This window comes from Corythoichthys intestinalis, chromosome 19 (genome assembly GCF_030265065.1).
Source record: "Corythoichthys intestinalis isolate RoL2023-P3 chromosome 19, ASM3026506v1, whole genome shotgun sequence".
Taxonomy (NCBI): Eukaryota; Metazoa; Chordata; class Actinopteri; order Syngnathiformes; family Syngnathidae; genus Corythoichthys; species Corythoichthys intestinalis.
In genome coordinates, this window is record NC_080413.1 from 35,415,788 (window position 1) to 35,437,824 (window position 22,037).

Here is a 22,037-nt window from a genome sequence, read left to right on the forward strand (position 1 = left end):
GATACCAACAGGTTTTCTTCCAGAATGTTCCTGTATTTGGCTGCATCCATCTTCCCGTCAATTTTAACCATCTTCCCTGTCCCTGCTGAAGAAAAGCAGGCCCAAACCATGATGCTGCCACCACCATGTTTGACAGTGGGGATGGTGTGTTCAGGGTGATGAGCTGTGTTGCTTTTACGACAAACATATAGTTTTGCATTGTGGCCAAAAAGTTCAATTTTGGTTTCATCTAACCAGAGCACCTTCTTCCACATGTTTGGTGTGTCTCCCAGGTGGCTTGTGGCAAACTTTAAAAGAGACTTTTTATGGATATCTTTGAGAAATGGCTTTCTTCTTGCCACCCTTCCATAAAGGCCAGATTTGTGCAGTGTACAACTGATTGTTGTCCTATGGACAGACTCTCCCACCTCAGCTGTAGATCTCTGCAGTTCATCCAGAGTGATCATGGGCCTCTTGGCTGCATCTCTGATCAGTTTTCTCCTTGTTTGAGAAGAAAGTTTGGAAGGACGGCCGGGTCTTGGTAGATTTGCAGTGGTCTGATGCTCCTTCCATTTCAATATGATGGCTTGCACAGTGCTCCTTGAGCTGTTTAAAGCTTGGGAAATCTTTTTGTATCCAAATCCGGCTTTAAACTTCTCCACAACAGTATCTCGGACCTGCCTGGTGTGTTCATTGGTTTTCATAATGCTCTCTTCACTTTAAACAGAACCCTGAGAGTATCACAGAGCAGGTGCATTTATACGGAGACTTGATTACACACAGATGGATTCTATTTATCATCATCGGTCATTTAGAACAACATTGGATCATTCAGAGATCCTCACTGAACTTCTGGAGTGAGTTTGCTGCACTGAAAGTAAAGGGGCCGAATAATATTGCACGCCCCACTTTTCAGTTTTTTTATTTGTTAAAAAAGTTTAAATTATCCAATAAATGTTGTTCCACTTCACGATTGTGTCCCACTTTGTTGTTGATTCTTGACAAAAAAATTTAAATTTTATATCTTTATATTTGAAGCCTGAAATGTGGCGAAAGGTTGCAAGATTCAAGGGGGCCGAATACTTTTGCAAGGCACTGTATATGGCGGAAAACACTCAGGTGACTTGAAGTTCCGCTCTGAGATCCCCAATTTAGCCAAATTTCAAAATTGTCCAAAATACACGTGTGATACATCATTGGAAAGCTTAAAATCTCAATTTTCTGGGGGAACAAAAATTTTGAACAGGAAGGCATTTTTGAAAAAAAAAATAATAATAATTTAAGCAGCAAAACCCTAATTGGAGGCGAGAACACGCGAGAGCAGAATTAAAGACGCCAAAATTTTAACGAGATATTATCGCGTACTTACTTTGTTTCGATCCAAAAACTCCATGTAGCATGTATCACTGAGAGTCAAGACACAGCTGTGAATGGCCACAGCCGGATTTTTTTTTATTTTATGGGTGAAACATGGTGATATAACAAGGGTCGCGATGCAGAAAATGCAGACAACAAGGAGTGGTTTAGATTTTCTTTTTCATAAGGTTACCCTTTTAAAGGTTATTTTTCAAATTTTTTTTGTTTGGATCGATTATTTATCATCTAACATATCGGGGGAAATGCGACTAACAAAAAAAATACAATCACGCAATAGTAATGAGGTAGATATCCGTGACTTTTTTACAGACGCCAAATTTTTCATTGTGACGTAATTCGTTTAAAAGTTTAAAATATGCGAGTGAATAATTTTTTAAAGTCTTTTTTTTTAAAACTAAAATTTAGACATCAATTAATGATTCTAAGCAAAAAATGACAGACATTTTGAATATTAAATATAATTACTTACATTCTTTTTGTGGCCAGATTTAAACAAAAGCGGTTGCGCGACGTCTGTAAACGGGGGTTTTCAGGGTAAAACGGAAAAATTAAAAATAGTTCGGGGGCTTCATGCGCCATGAATCTGCTATTGCAGCATATAGACATATTGTTCTATCAAACGCAACAGTTGTTTTGGCTTTAAATACAGCAGTTTCTTTTAGAGAGGGGTGCAAGAGCAGAAACTGTTTTTTCAGTGTTGTCTGTGTTTTGCGCCATATATATGTATTAACCGTTTTTTTGTTTTTTTTTATTGACACGGCCACGTTGTGTTGAAGAAACGACCCGTTGCCGACCATTACGGTACGTGACGTCACCATTTTGGAAATACTTCACTCTAATCGGCCGAATGATTTCGTCTGTGTTAAATTCTGCTTTTTTCACTCTTCATAAAGCACAGAATTTAGTTTCTTGAACTCATTTGAGTTAACGTTTATTGCTTGCCTGGTACACCAGACTCACCGCTGTTCCAGCTATTGAGTCTGGCCACCATTCCGCGGATACAATTTCCAGGGCGGAGCAAGCCACAGCAAACAGACAGCGGAGTGGACCAATCAGCGACGGGCAGACGTGACGTTAGTAAAACGACGAGGGCAGGACGTGTTGTTGTGGAGACAACTTCCGACGCGCAAGAGTGACGTTGCTCGTTAAGAACACGTCACGCAAATAAACGAATCTGATTTGTCGATTGATTTTGTACCTGCTCGAGAGGCCGTTAATGGGCTGGTTCCCAGACTTTTCTCTCAGTGTTTGAAAAATACAGGGAGAACAGTCTGGCCGTGCCAGGCAAGTTTATTGCAGCTCCGCAACTCGGACCATAACAAACGTAAGGACACAGACTTCCTGTGTCCGTCAACTATATCTATCGCTCGGGAAACTCAAACCCAAATAACACTAGTTCCTATTGTTACTGTCGTGTCGACAGCGATGAGCTCTCATGGATTTCTGACTTATGTTCTCACTTTCATTTTCCCGTATCAATCCATGGAAGAAACATTTATTCATCATGATGAAACGAGTAAGTTATACAGCAGCCTTAAAAGAAAAGTCACATCTGTTTTGTTTTCTCCTCGATTCTGGTAAGTTGGAGAAGTTGTCAAATCATATTATTACCGTAAAAATTGTCAGTTTATGGTAATGTTTTGAACTACCAATGTGCTATGCTTGTGCTGTGTTTCACCAGTCAGTAAAATGACATTTCTGTATTTGTACACGAGCTCTGTTTTCTTGTATTCTTCTATTTATTGGTTCTAAAATTTAGGGTGCTCGTTATAAACGGGTACAATAATTTTCCCTAGGTTTTACAAGTAAATTTGGGGTGCGCATTACACACGGGTGCGCCTTATATTCGGGAAATTACGGAAATACTCATCAAATCCATGCCTCAGAGACTGCAATCTGTCATAAAACCCAGAGGTGGTGCTACTAAATACTAGAGATGTGTTTTGTTATTTCTTTGTTTGTTTCTCATGATTCCATATTTTTTCCGAAGAATGGAGTGATTCCATAAATATTTCCCTGCACTTGCTCTATAAAAGTAACATTTAGTGACCACCACAATGGTTTTTATTCATTTCTTTTAGTGTTTCTGAACGCTAAAGAGCTGCATTTTGAACTAATTCCTTTTTTTTAAAGCTTTTTATCTGAGTTTTTTCCACATGATAACATTTTTGAGTGAGTGCTCATCCGAGACTGATGATTCCATACTTTTTGCTAGGGGTTGTATAAGGTTTCTACTGATGCGGAGGAGGACAACTCTTTACTGGACCTTACTTTGTCGACGTATTTGTGTGTGATTTGGTTTGTTACTCAAAGTCCACAACTTTTGACCATTGGTAAGGATGGACGTACTGTAGATCTACTGGTAAATTGATTGAGTCATCTTTTGGCTCAGCTCCCTCTTCCGTATGACAGGTCACATCAATACAGACATTGTGCCAATCTAACTATCGATCTCCTGTTCCAAATTCCCCTCACTTTTGAAGAGACCTCAAAATACTCAATTGCCACCTGAAACAAGAAATATAAGAAGTGGGGAAAACAAACAACGCAATTTGTTCATTTGACTTGATATATTCATTTCTAAATTGTCTTCTAACTTTATTTGGATGAGATAAGAGTGCAGCTCTCAGCTTCTTCTCTAAAGCAAGGTCGAAATCAAAGCAGAGAACAGATAACACAGCTGATTGAAAATTCCACCTTCTTGTGAGCCACTTCATGGGTTAACATGGAGGCCTGCCAATTTGCATTTAGACTAACAAAAACTGTATGTGTTGAAAGGTCGAGACGGAATCTTTCTTGAATGCACCTGGGACCCATTGATAGTTATCGCACCCAGGCCCTTTTGACATTTGTTCCACCACTGGTTCACACTGAAACTGAGTATGAGTTTGTCTGTTGATTTATCAGTTCATACAAATACGCTATACATCTGTATCTGGCCTGGCTCCCGAAATTTTAGAACCCATTGTGGCCCGTGTGTCAAAAAGTTTGCCTATCGCTGCTTGAGAGTGTACTCAAATTATTCTATGGCACCCCTTTATACTGCATGCTGCCCCCACAAGGCTCATTCCATTGGTAAAACATTACAATCTAGGTTTAAAGGTTTCTAGAGTTTAGCATTATGGTTCGATACTAGGTATGATGCTCTCAGTGCATTCGCTTTTGTTGATGTGGTGGCCCTCAGTAATTGTTTCTGTCCTTTGCGGTCGTAGTCTGGCGTAGGCTCCTCTTCTGATTCGTCAGGTGGCCTTTTACGCGTAAAAAGCTGTCCAAAGACGTGTGTTTTCAGTTATCTTCCCGAGCATGTGGGCTTATTATTTCCGGGAACAAAACTGATACGCCTACGTAATACGACACTATCGAGGATAAGTGCACATTGATGTAAAAAAAAATAGATGCGAGTTCCAGTAGCGTACCGCACAAATTCTATTTTTAAACTGTACGTCGCCATCTTAACCCGGAAGTGGGTCAACATAGGCACGCCCTCGCATACAATCAATGTTATTACTGCTTGTTTTCTGCTGGTAATTTAAAAAAATGAACATGCCGAGTAAACACTGCTGCTATGGAACTTGTAGAAACCACTCTAGACCTTACAAGACCTTACTTACTAGACCTCCATATGAAGGATGTTTTCTTCACATGTTTCCCGAAGCCAAAAAATGGAAGAAAAAAATGTAAAGAATGGTTTAACTTGTGCAGACATCAAAATACCAGTTTAACGCCAGCAAGGTGAAGCCATTCACCCACATATGCAGTAAACATTTTGTTGTTGTAAATTACCCTCAAGAACAGTCAGAGACATAAAACAACCAGAGGATGAAATATATAAGAAAGACTGGGCATATGGTGGTAAAGGATAGATTGTGGAAAAAGAGAATGTCATTGTCTGTGGCGTAAGGCAATGCACACAAGAAAAAGATGTCGATAAAAAAGCTACCTTTGGATCAGGTCGGCTCTTTTTCCCGTCTTTTTCAGCCCTCGACACTCAAGCCATTTCTTTAACTGAACATCTGCATGTTCTTCCACATCTTTACCAGTGAATTTGGCACCAGGGACATTATTTTCGGACAGAATTGGTAGGTTTAGCTCAGTAAATATCTTGTTTGTACACCATTTCCATTCATTTACTATTAGGGACAAACGGGAGGTTGAACCGCCTAGCAACAATTGCTAATGTCATGAATATCAATGAGCAAAAATGACGTTTTGCTTGCGGTACGCCATTGAGTTCTATGACGACATACTATCCGGTTTGTTATTATATTTATTGACTAATCCAAGCAAAACAGAGTACCCCGTCTGCCATTGCTGTGGTTTGCCGCCTGCAGCACACAGCCAGCAGCAGGCAGCTAACGTGACTGTTTACCGCAATTTCCGTACTATTGAGCGCCCCTGATTACAAGCCTCACCCAGTACATTTTTAAAGGAAAAACCATTTTGTACATACATAAGCCTCTCCTGACTATAAGCCGCGTGTGCCCACATAGTAAACTGAAATATTTATAAAGAAATACACAGAGTTTTTAAAAGTTTTAATACCATACTTTAACGAATCGGGTTATGATATAGCGTGTGACTTACGAGGGTAAGGGAGGTGCGGAAGAGCGAGAGACGTGCTGTTGTTGTTTTTGCGGGTGTGTCTGTGTGTGCGCGTCGCTGCTGCCTGGTTGTTTCACAAGTATCCAAAATAAAGAATTGCAATTTAACTAAGCGGGTTACACTTTGTCATCGTTACAACACATTAACTTTTCTTTCCAAACAGCGCCAGCAACATGGCACTTAGCTGACTCCTCAAGCTCACTCCTGCGCGTGTGTCGTCGTCTTCATCACGCAGCAGACCGGCTTTTCGAAACCCGATGGTGATGGTGGACTTTTTTCACGCTGCTCCATGCTGTCAGACTTTTGCAAAAGTTGCTCTTCGCATACAGCCACTTTTGTAAACGATCTGATGCCGCTGGCCATCCAAACCTTCAATTCAACTCGGCACGCCATATCCATTTCTTCTAGCATTTTCCATGATGCGGGTATGCTAATTTTACTGATGCACAGAGATGAGGGTCTGCTACTTTTATTCGTGTACAAAGCACAAAAGTTAAAATACGGGTAAGAGTGAAAACTAGCGTCTTCCTCGAAACATATATTCCACATGTTTTACGCTTACATTTTGTGCTCGAGCGCTCCTGGCGGTCGTTAGAAAAATTGATAAATTGGCCACATCATTGCATATGCCGCAGGATTCAAAATGAGGGAAAAAAGTAGCGGCTTGTAGTCCGGAAATTACGGTACATTGACTGACGCTGGGCTGCTCCTTGTGCGTGTAAACACCTGAGTGATGGCGACCAACACTAGAGGCCGACGTCCACATATCTCTACTCGGACTAGACAATAGATTAGGCAGGCAGATTGGTGTATCAAGAGGTACAGGCCGGAATTTGGTCATTAATGAATTATTTATTAATTCTCCACGGCCCGGTAATGGTCCCCGGCCCAGTGGTTGGGGACCACTGCCCTAGACAGTCTGAATATATTGAAAATAATGGTCCCCGGCCCAGTGGTTGGGGACCACTGCCCTAGACAGTCTGATTATATTAAAAATATAGTGGCTCTTGAGCAGGTTCATACACCCTAACCAACCACCACATTATTTCTACATGCAGATGATTCAGACAAATCTAAATTTAAAGAACACGAAGCAATATAAGGCTGTCACAACTATCTGATCTTTCTCTTGTTGTTTAACAATAAATCAAAACACATCACCGACCAGACTCAAGAGTTATCAAAAATCTAAAGATGCCATTGTGACTGGATAGAAATTGTGACTGAATAGATGCTAATCTGCTTCTCTGTGACAACTGACAATCTGTCCGTTAGCTAAATGCCCATGGAAGCCATATACTGTACATACAATACCACATACACGCATATATACTTTTATGTACTTTATTAATGCACATAATATTTAATCCCCAAGAAATAAATGATCAGTTTCAGATGTTTATGGCAGCTTCATTTTAACAGTGATAGAATTATTTTCTACAATGTAATACTGGAGTGATTTTGCCTACATTCTAACCAATGGCTAACCACTAACTGGGCCTTCAACTCAGCCGAGATCCCATCTAACCAGAGGTGGGGAGAATAGCCAAATATTTTACTCAAGTAAGAGTAGTGTTACTTCAAAACAATATTACTCAAGTAAAAGCAGTCATCAAAAAATGTACTCAAGTAAAAAACATTCGGTGAAAAAAAGACTCAAGTAATGAGTAATATTGTGAGTAACTGCTTACAATGTCTGATTTTTAAAAATAATGGTACTTTTTTTTTTCATAGCAAAACGTAATCAATATGAACTGCTATTATTATTCATTAGTATAACCTATTACATGCCCAAATTGTGAGTAACTGCTTATAATGTAAAAAAAAATTTCAAACAATTGTATTTTTTTTTTATCTATAGGATTTGTTATTATTATCCTATGAAGAAAAATAAGACTATAACCTATTTCATAACCACATTAAGCTAAAGAAATACAAAAAAAAAAAAAAAAAAAAAAAAAAAAAAAAAATAAGCAATCTTTGAATTTCGGCGAGAGGAAAAAAAAACTACAGAAATTAAGCATCACTCATCCAAAGTGCATAATTGCCCTGTAGTGGAGAAAGCATATTTCCTATTATGTAACTAAATCATCTCCGATATTCCAAGGTCAATCGGTGCCAAATAAAACCTTGAATTAAAAGCCGCGCTTTGAGTCATGTTGATGGCAGCACTGTATGTCAAATACTTCATTTTAATACCGTAATTTTCGGACTATAAGCCACTACTTTTTTCTCCCATTTTGAATCCTGTGGCTTATAGTCCAGTGCGATTTATTTGTTAATTGATTGCGTTAAGTAACAAGGTAACAATTTATACATAGGCGGAGTTTGACTTTTTGGGCAGGGGGGGGGGGGCACAACATGTGGATGACCCCGAAACACAGTGTCAGCAATAAAATTAACTTACAAGAATATTTATAACAATAAGTTGACAATGAAACACAGTGTCAGCAATAAAATTAACTTACAAGAATATTTATAATAATAAGTTGACAATGAGCGTTTTTTGTTTCCTATAATTTTTGAGGGGAATTCTAAATTAGGCTGCTTAGGCAATATTTTTCGCCAAGATCGTCATCCATTGAATATGGTACGCCCGCCGGTGTCGTGCCAATGTAGTTACCCCAGTCAAAAATTGTATCCCCTGGGTCTCCACCCACTATGGAGGTAGATTTGTGTCTTTATTATTCAATCAAAAGTTGCTTCAATAACAAAAAAAAAGTTGCTTCAATAAAAATAAATAAATAAATAAATAAATAAATAAATAAATTTAGAACAAAAAAAAAATGCATGTGAAACCTATTTTTCTTTGATTGAATGTTTTTTTGATTGAAGCAACTTTTTCGATTGAAGTAATGTTGGTATGTGTTTGGGCCACATTTTGGCTAGGATGTTTTTGTCTTTATTATTCAATCAAAAAATACATTGCTTCAAAAGAATGTATTTTCAAAAAGAAAAATCACTTCAATCAAAAAAGAAACTTCAATCATAGAAAACGTTTTTGAATGCGAAAAAATATTTGAGATTGAAAAATTTGCATTTGAACACTTAATTTTTCGTTGAAAAAGTTTTCTTTGATTGAAACAATCCTTTTTGTGTTTGGGCCATATTATAGGTAGGACATTTGTGTCTAAATCATTCAATCCCAAAAAAAGCTGCTTCAATCAAAAAAACAAAAATTCAATCAAAGAAAAAAAATCATTTGAAAAATGCCCCTCCCCTAATTGTTATTTATTTATTTATTTATTTATTTTAATTATATGCAGCGCAAATGACTGTCTAAGGTGCTAGTCACATGATCTGTTCGAGAAATAATTTTGACCCATTATAAAAATGATTTTTGTTGCAGTGTTATTTAACATATATACTGTATAGGAAGGTCAATTTCATGCAATGTCACTTTTCGGACACCAGGGGGGCCTGCCCCCCCCTTAAAATCCACTTATGAATGTTTATTATCATATTTGACAGCGGTGTCATAAGACTGCCATAAGACCTTCATAATTATGACATGACACTATCATGGGCATTAACGTGAATGCATCTGACAGATGACATATGTCATTAACTCCATTTTTGTCCAGTTCAGATCTTTTACATCCATTCAAAAGTCAGATAATTTTCCAAATGACACAAAACGATATCTGTCATAAGCATTTATTAATGCTCATGGCAGTGTGTTGTCAGAATCGTGATGCTCTTATGACAGTTTTATGGCACCACTGTCAAATAAAGTGTTACCAGATACCATAACTAGCAATAAATGAAACAACTGGAATATTTACTGAAGAAATAATTAGCACAGAACATGAACTTTGATTGTTATTTACATCTATAGCGGTGCAATACGTACAAGGAGGCATGCTGGACAACAGTGTTGACAGCAGGTGGCAGTAGAGGTTGACTGTCTCCCTCATGGGAGCAGTGATGGCCAAATGAACCCTCTTGAAGCAATGAAGCTTTGAACCAATTAGCTGCAAAGCTTCATTGGTTCAAAACTTCATGGGGGTTCATTTGATCTTATGATAAATATCCCATAATACAATGAGGATAGCTGCAGCTTATAGTCCAGTGAATTTTATCTATGAAAAAATGTCATTTTTGTGTTTATTTTGATGGGTGGCAGCTTATAGTCAGTTTATATTATGAAAATTATGGTATGTAGAATTAAGAGGAGAACTGTGATGACTAGTGTAGCCCTAAGTTGCTGAGTAAAAGTAGCGTTTCTTCTTTGCAAATCTACTCAAGTAAAAGTAAAAAGTATGGCTTATTATACTACTCCTAGAAGTAAAATTTTCTCAAAAAGTTACTCAAGTAAATGTAACGGAGTAACACGTTAATACGCACCTCTGCATCCAACTACATCACAGGTTTCCATCTAATCCCTTTATCCATCATTTTCTATGTATTTATTTATTCAGTCTATTCACCAACATAGATTGAAATAAAAATAACTGCGCTTTGTTTACTAAACTGGTTTGTTGTGGACACTAGGAGACATCTGTTTTATATACACAAGACCAGAGCTATGGTGGGTTGCACTTTTCAGAATCTCATTTTAATGTGCTATCTTTATTTGCATGATTTTTATTAAATAAGCTGTGATCTCAGAAAAGTGTGTGCCACCACCTTACAACTCATTTGAAATGTGACTCATTTTGTCACATTCTTGTGCACCACAAACACATTGAAAAAAAAATAATTAAAAATAAACATTTGCATTTCACTGAGGGAAACAATTATTTGGCCCCAAAACACGCTAGTTACGGGAGAACAAGATGGTCGCGGACCAGATCCAGGGCACATTGTAGCCGTTGCACACAACTTTAAGACAACAGAGTAAGGCTCAGTGGTGAAAGCAAAGCAGGTGAACCAATGTTAGTCCACTAACATATATGATTGCCTTGTTTTCAAAAATTGTGTATCGATTTTTGCAATTTAACTGAAGTATTTGGCAAATATTGGAGTAAAAAGTACAGATACCTGCTGTAAAATGTAGTGAAATAAAAGTAAAAAGTACCACTTAATATTTGTACTTAAGTAAAGTACAGATAATCAAAAACTTAGAGTGCCTGCGACAGCATAAAAAAAAACCTAAAATAGCACTATTATGTGTTGTGTGTCATTATATGAATTAGAATCATACTTTGAGATGATTGGACTATATACAACAATTTGGCAAAGCGCAGATGATGAGAAAGTAGTCTTTTAATCTGCCGTTTAGACCTGCCTGTTATTATAGCTCTAGCATCCCCAGCTGGATGATGACGTCGGCAGGGTCACAATTTCATCTTATTTAGAATTCAGCCCATTGAGGGGGGAAAATTCAGAATGAGGAAAATACGACAGAGAGGAGCAAAATGTCATAGATGTTTCTATGTCTGTACTCCAATATTTTTACAGGATATTCTTTTTATCTCAGTATTTTTATAAATGGTATGGTCATGACAAATAACAGTCTTGTGTTAAATGGAATATGAAATATTTAAAATGCATTTATTCAGTACGACATGGCAAAATTACTTCATCATGGTCAAAACTATTGGTTTTTTGCACCTCCAGAACGATATTTTATGTCACCGGAGTTAGTTCGGCTTTTGTCATTTCCCTGCCTTCGGAGAGCATAAACAAATCAGGAAGCGTGACAGCTAGCCGACATGCTAACCCAAACCAAGCGGCATTTCAAAGTGTTATTCTCGCCTTTCGAAGCCAAAAATCACACAAAACTACCCCGGAACATGTCACATGGCGGCGGGGTTGTCGATTGGCCCGGTGGCGAGCAAGTTACAGCTCTTCGTTCCCCTGCTGCTGGCAGGAAAGCTCGTTTGCCGGGGAAGCAGCTGGAGAATGACCGCCGGACAAACCGGCCCAACCCGAGCATAGTGGTCTGTTGCCGGGCACACGAAGAGGCCAGAGGGCTGGAAGTCTGGATGATATGGAGAACCGAACAAGCCTAAGCAGAGTATAACGTTCTCCCGGTGACACATGAAGAGGACCGAGGGGCGTGTGCGACAAGCTGCCACTCGTGGACCGAGTGGTATTCTCGGTGGAGAAGAAGCATTGTCAGCCACAAAACGCAAGCCACTTCCGTATTAAAATGTGTGCCATGAGCCCAGTATTTGACATAATACAAAACATGTTTACTCACTTCCTCGTAAGTCCAATTGTCCCACAGTTGTCGGACTTTTGGCCCATCTCGAGGTGGGGGTTTCTGAATACCAAAAAGGCTCACACGCCTCTCCCTGGTCCAGCAACAAAACCCTGCAGCACATTTGGCTGGCATGATGCAAAAAAAAAACAAATTAATCTGCAAAATCAGCTGAATCCGCAGTCCATCTGCACGCTAGAAGGCAATGCTGTATTGTGAGATGCCGGCCCAGGTGACGTTACATTCGCATTCCTCCTCAATACAGGAAATTATTCATTTTCATGGCGCAGGATTCAAAAGATTGAATATTATTAATCGATCGCTTCTGCACACATCCAAGCGGTCCAGTTCATTCAGATGCATAAAATACCGCGTGAAATAAAATAATATGAAATAAACATGCATTTTGCTGTCAAAGGCACTTTAACTACAGTAACGAAGTAAACGTACTTCGTACATTCCACCACTGGATAAGGAATATACATTTGAAACAGTTTTCCTACTGTTTGTATTTGGAGCGTACAATGTACTTTGATTCTAATATATGAGTGTTGATTAAAAGGTTTTGTGGTACTCTGGTACTTCTGTTTTTCTTGGCTACAGGGGTTGTTCAGTGGTTAAATTTAGCTGTTATGGGTGGATTTTGATTCAGATGCCTTTTTTGAATGCAACTACAGAAGCAAATACATGCACGGGGTTAATAATTGATATAGGTACCATACGATGAGCACTACAGCTAACACCTCAGCACTATGCATAGCATGCTTTAAGAATCTGCAGATGCAGTATATAACAAACCCCTGAAGGATTGGATTTGAAGTTGTGCACGAGAGCTATAATTGCCCTTTGGGATTTTTTTTTACCACTCATCCACATGAAAAGAGCTTGTATTCCTAAGGCAGAAATCAACTGCTTGAATAAAATGGGGCAACAAAAATCGATGAAGGTAGATTCTAGTTTAAGTATATTCCCTTCCTGTGTTTCAGGGGAGTGTGAATATGAGCTAAATATGTATTCTAATTTACTTGTAAGCCACCACCAGATATACACCAACTGTACTTTCTTTTATTTTGTAAAACTAACAGCTGCAATATTAGATAAGAAAGGAGGAAAGTTGAAATTGAAAGAAAAAAAAATCTGTGATTTAACATTGTAATAGACATTTTGGGAACAGATGCCGTTTTCAAAGATTACGCAGAGTATTTTATCAGCAACAAAGGCTCTGGTTTATACTTGGTGCCATTACAGAAAAACAAGGATAGCGTCAGTGCAGGGTTTCTACAGGTATCAAAATATCTCATTTAATGCTTTTTAATGCCACTTTTTTTTAATCGATATCACGACATTATCCAACTCCAAAAATCCAGTATTGATATCAAACTGATACTGATAAATATGGTCATGGAGTAAACATATTATGGCTAATTGAATTGTGATGCCCCACTGGATACTTTAATAATGATAAATGTAACAACTTCAAGGTTTTTCAATAAACATTCTGTGAAAAATAAGAACATCTTCAACTGAAGTTATGGAAGAAGGGCCTATATTGCACAACTATATTGATGAAATCAAAATAGTGCAAAGATCAGTTTCAGCATCAGCTGATAGTGAGATACACAAGGACTGCAGAGAAAACAAATGGGAAATTAAACAAGACCAGAACATGAAACACAGGGAAACTCGACAAAGGCACAAAAATACGAATCCAACAAAATAAATGAATATGTATCAGTTTTATTTCCAATTAATAGCACTGATGATGTGCATCTATTTATCAGACAGTGGAGACATTCTGGTACGTCTTTTAATGTCCCTCACATCATCACTTCTGCAAAATGTATTGGTTAATGAATTCATTTTGTTCCGCTTCTACTTTAGACAGGGTTTCATACTCATTGTGATATCTCTTAAGTTGCATCATCTTTTCTGCAATGAGAGCTGACAGTTGCTGTTGCTGGGCCTCTCGTTGTTTTGCCATGAACTTCAGCAGGTTTCTTGTCCCAAGGGCCTTCAATTTTTCCCTCTCTGTCTCATTTGCCAACTCGTCTACTAGGTCCATGAGACCGCCAATTATCTTTAGAAACTGCACAATTTTGTCCAAAAAATCTTTGCAGTCTTCTTTGAGCTCCGCTGTCTTCTGGCTGACTTCTGGCTCGAGTGCACGTAGCTTGTTGAGTTCATCAAAATAACAGCCTACCTCTGCCAATGCCTCTTTAGCCATAGCTTGTCTGCTCAACTGTGAAAAAAATGAAGCATTATGGTTGTAAATTTTTGGAAGCACACTGATAATGTTTATTTTTTTTAAACCCATTTTCCCCTTTATTTCACATAAATTATTTCACAGTTATTAACATGCATTTGCATAATACATGTTAATAACTGTGAAATATATTTTTTTAAATTATATTTTTATTTATAAATGTATATAGTTTATAAAAAATCTTTTTATTTTTTATGTATAAAACAAACATATACATATAAAATAACTTGGTAATTACTGCTGCCCCCGCTGCTGAAAAAACTCCAAGAGGAAACACTTCACACACACAGATACATACTGAAACCCAAAGCGTTGGACCACAGCGATGAACTAAATTTGACTATTTTTGCGTTAATTTGCTTACAGTCAATTTATTACATGAGTGTTCAAATACAATGGTATGAAAAAGTTTCTGAACGTTTTGGAATTTCTCACATTTCTGCATAAAATCACACTCAAATGTGATCGTGTCTTTGTCAAAATCCCACAGATGAAAAAACAGTGTTCGCTTTAACTAAAACCATCCAAACATTTATTGGTTTTCATATTTTAATGAGGATAGCATGAAAACAATGACAGAAGGGGGAAAACTAAGTAAGTGAACCCTCTGCCTAAGGAGACTAAAAGAGCAATTGAAACCAATGTTTACCAAATAATTTAAGTCAGGTGTGTGCCCAATCACTGAAGAGTGGTTTAAAGCTGCTCTGCCCACTATAAAACACACACTTGGTCATTGTCTGATGTGCATCATGGCTCGTTCAAAAGAGCTGTCTGCAGACCTGCGATCAAGGATTGTTGATTTGTATAAAGCTGGGAAAAGATACAAAACCATCTCTAAAAGTATGGATGTTCATCAATCGATAGTCAGAGAAATTGTCAACAAATGGAGAGAGTTTGGCAGTTGCTTCTCTCCCAAGGAATGGCTGTCCACTAAAGATGATGCCAAGAGTTCCAGCGCAGAATACTCAGAGAAGTAAAAAAGAACCTTAGAGTGTCTGCTAAAGACTTACAGATATCACTGGCACAGTCCAATATCCCCAGGTGCACACATCAACTACATGTACAACTATGCCAAGAATAGTGTTCATGAGAAGACTCGACAGAGGAAGCCACTACTGCTTAAAAAAAAAAAAAAACATTTTTGCTCATTTAATGTTCGCAAAAAGACACTTGGACACTACACAAAAGTTTTGGCAAAATATTTTTGGACTGATGAAACCAAAGTTGAATTGTTTGGGAGTAACACACAATGTCATGTGTGGAAGAAAAATGGAACAGCTCACCAACATCAACACCTCATCCCCATCGCAAAACATGATGGTGGAGGGAGCGTCATGATTTGAGGCTGTTTTGGTGCTTCAGGGTCTGGACAACTTGCGATCATTAATGGAAGAATGAATTCAAAGGTTTATCAGGATGTTTTGCAAGAAAACCTGAGGCCGTCTGTCAGACGGTGAAGCTAAAAAGAGGATGGATGCTGCAACAAGACAATGATCCAAAACACAGAAGTAATTCAACTTCAGAATTGTATCAGAAGAACAAAATACACGTTCTGGGGCAGCCAAGTCAAAGTCCAGACTTGAACCCCATTGAGATGCTGTGGCATGACCTAAAGACAGCGATTAATGCCAGACATCCATCCCATGAATCTGACAGAACTACAGCAGTTTTGTAGAGAAGAACGGGCCAAGATTAGTCCTGATCGGTGTGCCAGACTGATCTGCAGGTACAGGAAGCGTCTGGTTGTTGTTATTGTAAGTTGTTGCTGCCAAAGGGGGGTGAGAAAATATTAAGGGGCAGTTTACATGGCGACACTGCGACACAAAGACGCAATGACTGAGTAGCGGACTCGCCTCGCGTGCATATGGTGTCGGCGAAGCTGGAAGGCGAGGACGAAAAATTCTGAATCCTGCCTCCAAAGTGGAAGAATCCGACTGCGGGGGGTTGAGGGGGGCTTCCTCGGCATGCACATCAAAGGCTCCTGCGGCGCGAGACTGCGCCGTTAACGTCAGCACTCGTACACGTCACATTGGGCGTGTGCAGCGGTGCTACTAAACATTAAAAACAGCAAATATGTCGGAATGTCGGCTTTAATTTACTGTTTTAATAATATTTTTAAATTAAATATGTTGAACGTTTCAATTTTTGTGCCTTTCTGAACAAAAGAAAAATGACATTGCTTCGAGTGGGCAGGCATATTTTTTTCTGGACTGAGGGCGCTAGGTGGGGTCAAAGTGCATCATTCTCTGTCGCCCTGTAAATCTGCACTGCCCCCTTGGGCCTGTCATGAATACTACATCGTTTTCATGCGGAATTGTGATATTGTTCAAATGCAAATTTGAAATTTTTCGTATTCTCTGAGAGTCACCATGTAAACTGCCCCTAAATGTGATGGCTCACTTACTTAACCCCCCCTTCCCCCTTCTGTAAATGTTTGCATACTATCCTCATTAGAATATGAAAAAAAAGTTAAAGCAGAGTTTTTTCATCTGAGTGATTTTGACAAAGATCAGATCACAGAGATTAGGGTTTCAATAAGTATCAGCCAATCTCATTGTATGCTTTATATGCTACTTTTAATACCACTCTAAACTAATCTAATGCCCATGCCCAACTGCAGATAGTTTTTGCACACATAAATTGTATGTACAGTTGTCCTATAATTACTTTTTCACCGATACCCCAACATTATCCAACTCCAAAAATCCGGTTCCAATATCAAATTTATACCAATGTATGCATACATGCAGTCTTGGACCTAACATATTATGGCTAATTGTATTGTGATGCCCCATTGGATACTTTAATAATGATAAACAAAACACTTTCAAGGTATTTCAATAAGCATTCTGTGAAAAATAAGAGACCAACTTCAACTGAAGTTATGGAAAATGTGCCCATATATTCCATCACTATATTTGCTGTTGAAATCAAAATAGTTTTTTGAATCAAGTGCAAAGTGCCAATAAGGCACATATGGCTATCGCAGTGTTTCTAGCTCAGAATAACAACAAAGACACAAAGCTTCAGTACAGTGAATACAATATGTCATGAGTTCATAATTAATTATTTTTTAATAATTTATTGTTCATTAAATGTTTGCACAATGCATGCAAATGGTCTGCTCACCTAACAAATCCCAAGCAGCTTAGTTTGGAGACATCTAATGGGCAATTAACATAACTGTGCTTAGCTGTGACTAGCCCTTGCACAAAGGCAGAAGGCTTCTACATTCACTTTGAAGGCACACGCATATTGGCCCAACCGATCTTGAAAAACTGCTGTCGATATTATCTGGACTACATTATTAAATTATGTTATGGTTTTTTGTCACCGTCGAGCTTACAGAATTTTTAATGCCTAGAACATTTCGTTTAATGCTTTTTAAGTCCTGAATTTTTACATAATCCATTTAATGACTTTTAATGCTGTTTAATGACCCGCATAAACCCTGGAGGCTCCTTCACCCGATCATGGCCGAGGCGAGGAAAGCCAAAAACAACACTAGTCTGTTCATCGACAAGCTCTACATTGACGGTAAACAATATGGGAACTACGGAGTAATTTTGTGGTTGAGTGGGGAAGATGAAAACAGTCTCCCGGAACCATGGCCACTGCAGCATTCCTTCTACCCACAACTGTAAATGCAGACGCATGGTGATGACGTCATTGAAAAATGTGCTCCGGGCGATGGTGAATGACCCCCCCCCCCTTTCCTCGCTCCCCTTCTTTTTTTCCTTCCTCTCATATATTTTTATTTTGGCTCAGGAGTTGGCTTAAATACTACAAACGTGAGTGCATAATATTAAATATACATAGAGTATAAGTAACTGAGTACTAATAAAAAGCTCACTTACTTTAGAACTGAGTACTAATAAAAAGCTCACTTACTTTAGAACGTAGATGTCAGCCAGTATATTGGACACAGATCATGGTAAAACAATTAGGACAATAGTGTCTGAGATTATTTTCCCTTTATGGATGTGTTTATGACACAAAACAACAAAGCCTCTACATGACATCATATAGTTAAGTCTCATTGGCCGACATCATCAGCGACAAACATCATTCTGTGTACTCATCAAAGACATATTTACTGTTCAAATTGTTAAATGGCGGAAAACACTCGGGTGGAGTTCTGCTCTGAGACCCGCAATTTTCAAAATTGTCCGATATGCATGAGTGATACATCATTAGAAAGCTTATAATCTCGATTTTCTGGGGGAAGAAACATTTTGAACAGGAGAGCATTTAAAAAAAAAAAAATTAAACAGCAAAATCCTAACTGGAGGTAAGAGCCCACGAGAGCAGAATTACAGACGCTATGACTTTAACGAGATATTATCGCGTACTTACCTTGTTTTGATCCAAAAACTCCATGGAGCATGTATCACTGAGTGTCAAGACACAGCTGTGAATGGTCACAGCTGGATTTTTGGGGGATTTTATGGGTGAAACATGGACATATAACAAGGGTCGCAATGCATAAATCACAGCCATCAAGGAGGGGTTGAGATGTTCTTTTTCATATATTTACCTTTTTAAACGTTTTTTTCCAATTTTAGTTTGTTTGGATGGAATATTTATCATTTAACATATCGGAAAAAATGCGACAGAAACCAAAAAAAAAAAAAAAAATACAATTAAGCGATAGTTATGAGGTAAATATTCATGACTTTTTTACAGACACCATTTGTTTCATAGTGACGTCATTTGTTTAAAAGTTTAAAATGTGCGAATGAATAATTTTTTAAAGTCGTTTTTTTAAACGAAATATTAGACATCAATTAATGATTCTAAGCTAAAAAAGACAGACATTTTGAATAATAAATGTAACTAGGCCTGCAAGCAGGACTGAACGGGCCCTCGCAGTTTGGCGCAACTCGGACGCCATGCAAACTCGGACGGCATGCAGGTCGAGGTGGTGGCAGACAGCCCCCCTCTACATCTCCCAAGTTATGACTGTTCAAAATATGTGGAGAGAGAAAATGATGACAGTCATAATCACTTTCCTTTTGGACCTTTCTGCTTTACCCAAACCTCAATAATTTTCATCAGCCATCTCAACACGTCTTAAGGCTTCCCTTATGCAGGTTTGAGGTTGATTGATTTTTTTTTCCCTTAGAGGAGGAGTGTGTCCCGTAAAAAAGTGCATTTCCTGCTCCCACTAGGAGGCGCCAGGCACAATTGGTAATATTTCAATCCAGCCCTGTTCAGGCTGGGATACCTCACACATGCCAGATTTAAAAGAGATTGAACGTTGTATGAGGGAGTTATCAGTCATTATCTGAATTTGGCGTTTAGCCGAAAAAATGGACGACTTTGGCACCTCCCCTAGGTCAGGCCCGTAAATGAAAACACACCATTTTGATAAATTAAGATTCCATATGTCTCATGAACAGTCTCGCCAATTTTGAGGATGATCAAACTAATTCCCTCTGTGCCAAGGTCTCAAATGTGCACACTGAAAATCGATAAAAATTTCGAATTCAATCCAAAATACCCGACTTCCTGTAGGATTTGGAATGTGTGTGCAAGAGACTTTTTGGAGCAGTTTTGCACAAGGTATCGACTCCCCAAATTTCATCACTCTATGTTAAAAAAACCTAATAGGAAACGCCTTTTTGAAAAATTCAAGGGGGCGCCACTGAGGCATTTTGTTACATTTTTTCGTAACATTGCAAGATTATCGAACGTTATCCAAAGCCGCATGTATGTGCAAATTTTTACGAGTTTTTGTGCATATTCAAGCCTCCAAATGTAAACTCCTACTGTGAACCCATGAAAATTTCACATTCTATCCAAAATACCCGATTTCCTTTTGGATTTGGAGTACGGGTGCAAGAGACTTTTTGGAGCAGTTTTGCATAAGGTATCTACTCCCCAAATTTCCTCGCTCTATATTGAAAAAACCCAATAGGAAAGGCCTTTTTTAAAACTTCTTTCTGTCGCCACTAGTTGGCACTGTAGAGTTGATGCAAATGACCCCTACAAGAACCTTCAGGGTATGACTCTCAACAAACACGGGAAGTTTGGTGCAGATATGTTGTATATCTGCCGAGTTATGACTGTTCAAAGTTTTTTGCGTGACAAATTGTTGACGTTCATTTTCACTTTCCTGTTTGGACCTCTCCGCCTCAACGAAACCTCAATATTTTTCATCAGGCACCTGAACACAGGTCTTAAGGCTCCCCTGATGCAGGTTTGAGGTCAACAGATTTTTTTCCCTTGGAGGAGGAACCTGTCTCGTAAAAAAAGACATTTCCTGTTCTCACTAGGGGGCGCTAGACCTAATGGGTAATATTTCAATGCACTCGTGTTAAGGGTGGGATACCACACATACATGCCAAATATGAAAAAGATTGAACGTTGTGTCAAGGAACTATTAGTCTTTTACCGAATTTGTCATTTTGCCGAAAAAATGGCCAACTTTGGCACCACGCCCAGGTCAGACCCGTGAATGAAAACGCACCATTTTCAAAACTTAAGATTTCATATGTCTCCTGAACAGTCTCACCAATTTTGAAGATGATCCAACTAACTCCCTCGGTGAAAAGGTCTCAAATGTGCACCCTGTAAATCGATAAAAATTTCATATTTGATCCAAAATAACCAATTTCCTGTTGGGTTTGGAATATGGGTGCCAATGCTTTTTTGGAGCGGTTTTGGACAAGGTATAGACCCCCCAAATTTCATTGCTCTACGCTGACAGACCCTAATGTTATAGGCCAATTTTAAAATTTCAAGGGGGCGCCACTGAGCCATTTTGTTATATTTTTTTGCAACATTGCAAAATTATCGAAATTTACAATTTTCCGGACGTATGTGCAAATTTTGGTGACTTTTCGTGCATGTTCAGGCCTCCAAATTGGCCGTTTTCATTTGCCCTGAAAAAAAAAAAAAAAAAAAAAAAATCCTTTGCAAAACAATAGGGCCTTCGCACGCTCAGTGCTCGGGCCCTAATTAATTACCTTCGTTTTATGGCTGGTTTGAAACAAAATCGGTTGTGCAACGTCTGTAAACGGGGGTTTTCAGGGTAAAACGGGCAAATTAAAAATAGTTTGGGGGCTTAATGCGCCATGAATCTGCTATGACAGCATATAAACACATTTTTCTATCAAACACAACAGTTGTTTTGGTTTAAAATACAGCAGTTTCTTTTAAAAAGGAATGCAAAAGCAGAAACTGCTTTTTCAGTCTTGTCTGTGTTTTCCGGAAAACACCCTGGAAACCCTGTGTTTTCCGGAAACACCCTGTTTTACCCCTGGAAACCCTCGTTTACAGACGTCGCGCAACCACGTTTGTTTCAACCCAGCCATAAAACCAAGGTAATTCATTATATTTATCATTCAAAATGTCTGTCATTTTTAGCTTAGAATCTTTAATTGATGTCTAAAATTTTTGTTAAAAAAAAAAAAAAAGAACGACTTTAAAAAATTATTCACTCGCATATTTTAAACTTTTAAACAAATTACGTCATAATGAAAAAAATTGTGTCTGTAAAAAGTCACGGATATACACCTCATAACTATCGCTTAATTGTATTTTTTTTTGTTACTGTCGCATTTTCTCCGATATGTTAGCTGATAATCAATCCAAACAAAGAAAAATTAAAAAAAAAAAAAAAAAATGTTTCACCCATAAAATCCCCCAAAAATCCAGCTGTGG

At 38.3% G+C, this 22,037-nt stretch overlaps 1 protein-coding gene across 1 annotated transcript; it reads right to left on the bottom strand.

Annotated features, from left to right (window-relative positions):
* Nucleotides 1–13,827: 13,827 nt before the first annotated feature.
* On the bottom strand, nt 13,828–18,361 carry LOC130907863 (intraflagellar transport protein 20 homolog). The gene is made up of 2 exons (XM_057823355.1): nt 18,261–18,361; nt 13,828–14,345 (listed from the first exon to the last, which is right to left on the bottom strand). Exon 2 carries the CDS (start codon nt 14,328–14,330, stop codon nt 13,932–13,934), a length of 399 nt encoding a protein of 132 aa, XP_057679338.1. The 5' UTR covers nt 14,331–14,345; nt 18,261–18,361; the 3' UTR covers nt 13,828–13,931.
* Nucleotides 18,362–22,037: the final 3,676 nt, after the last annotated feature.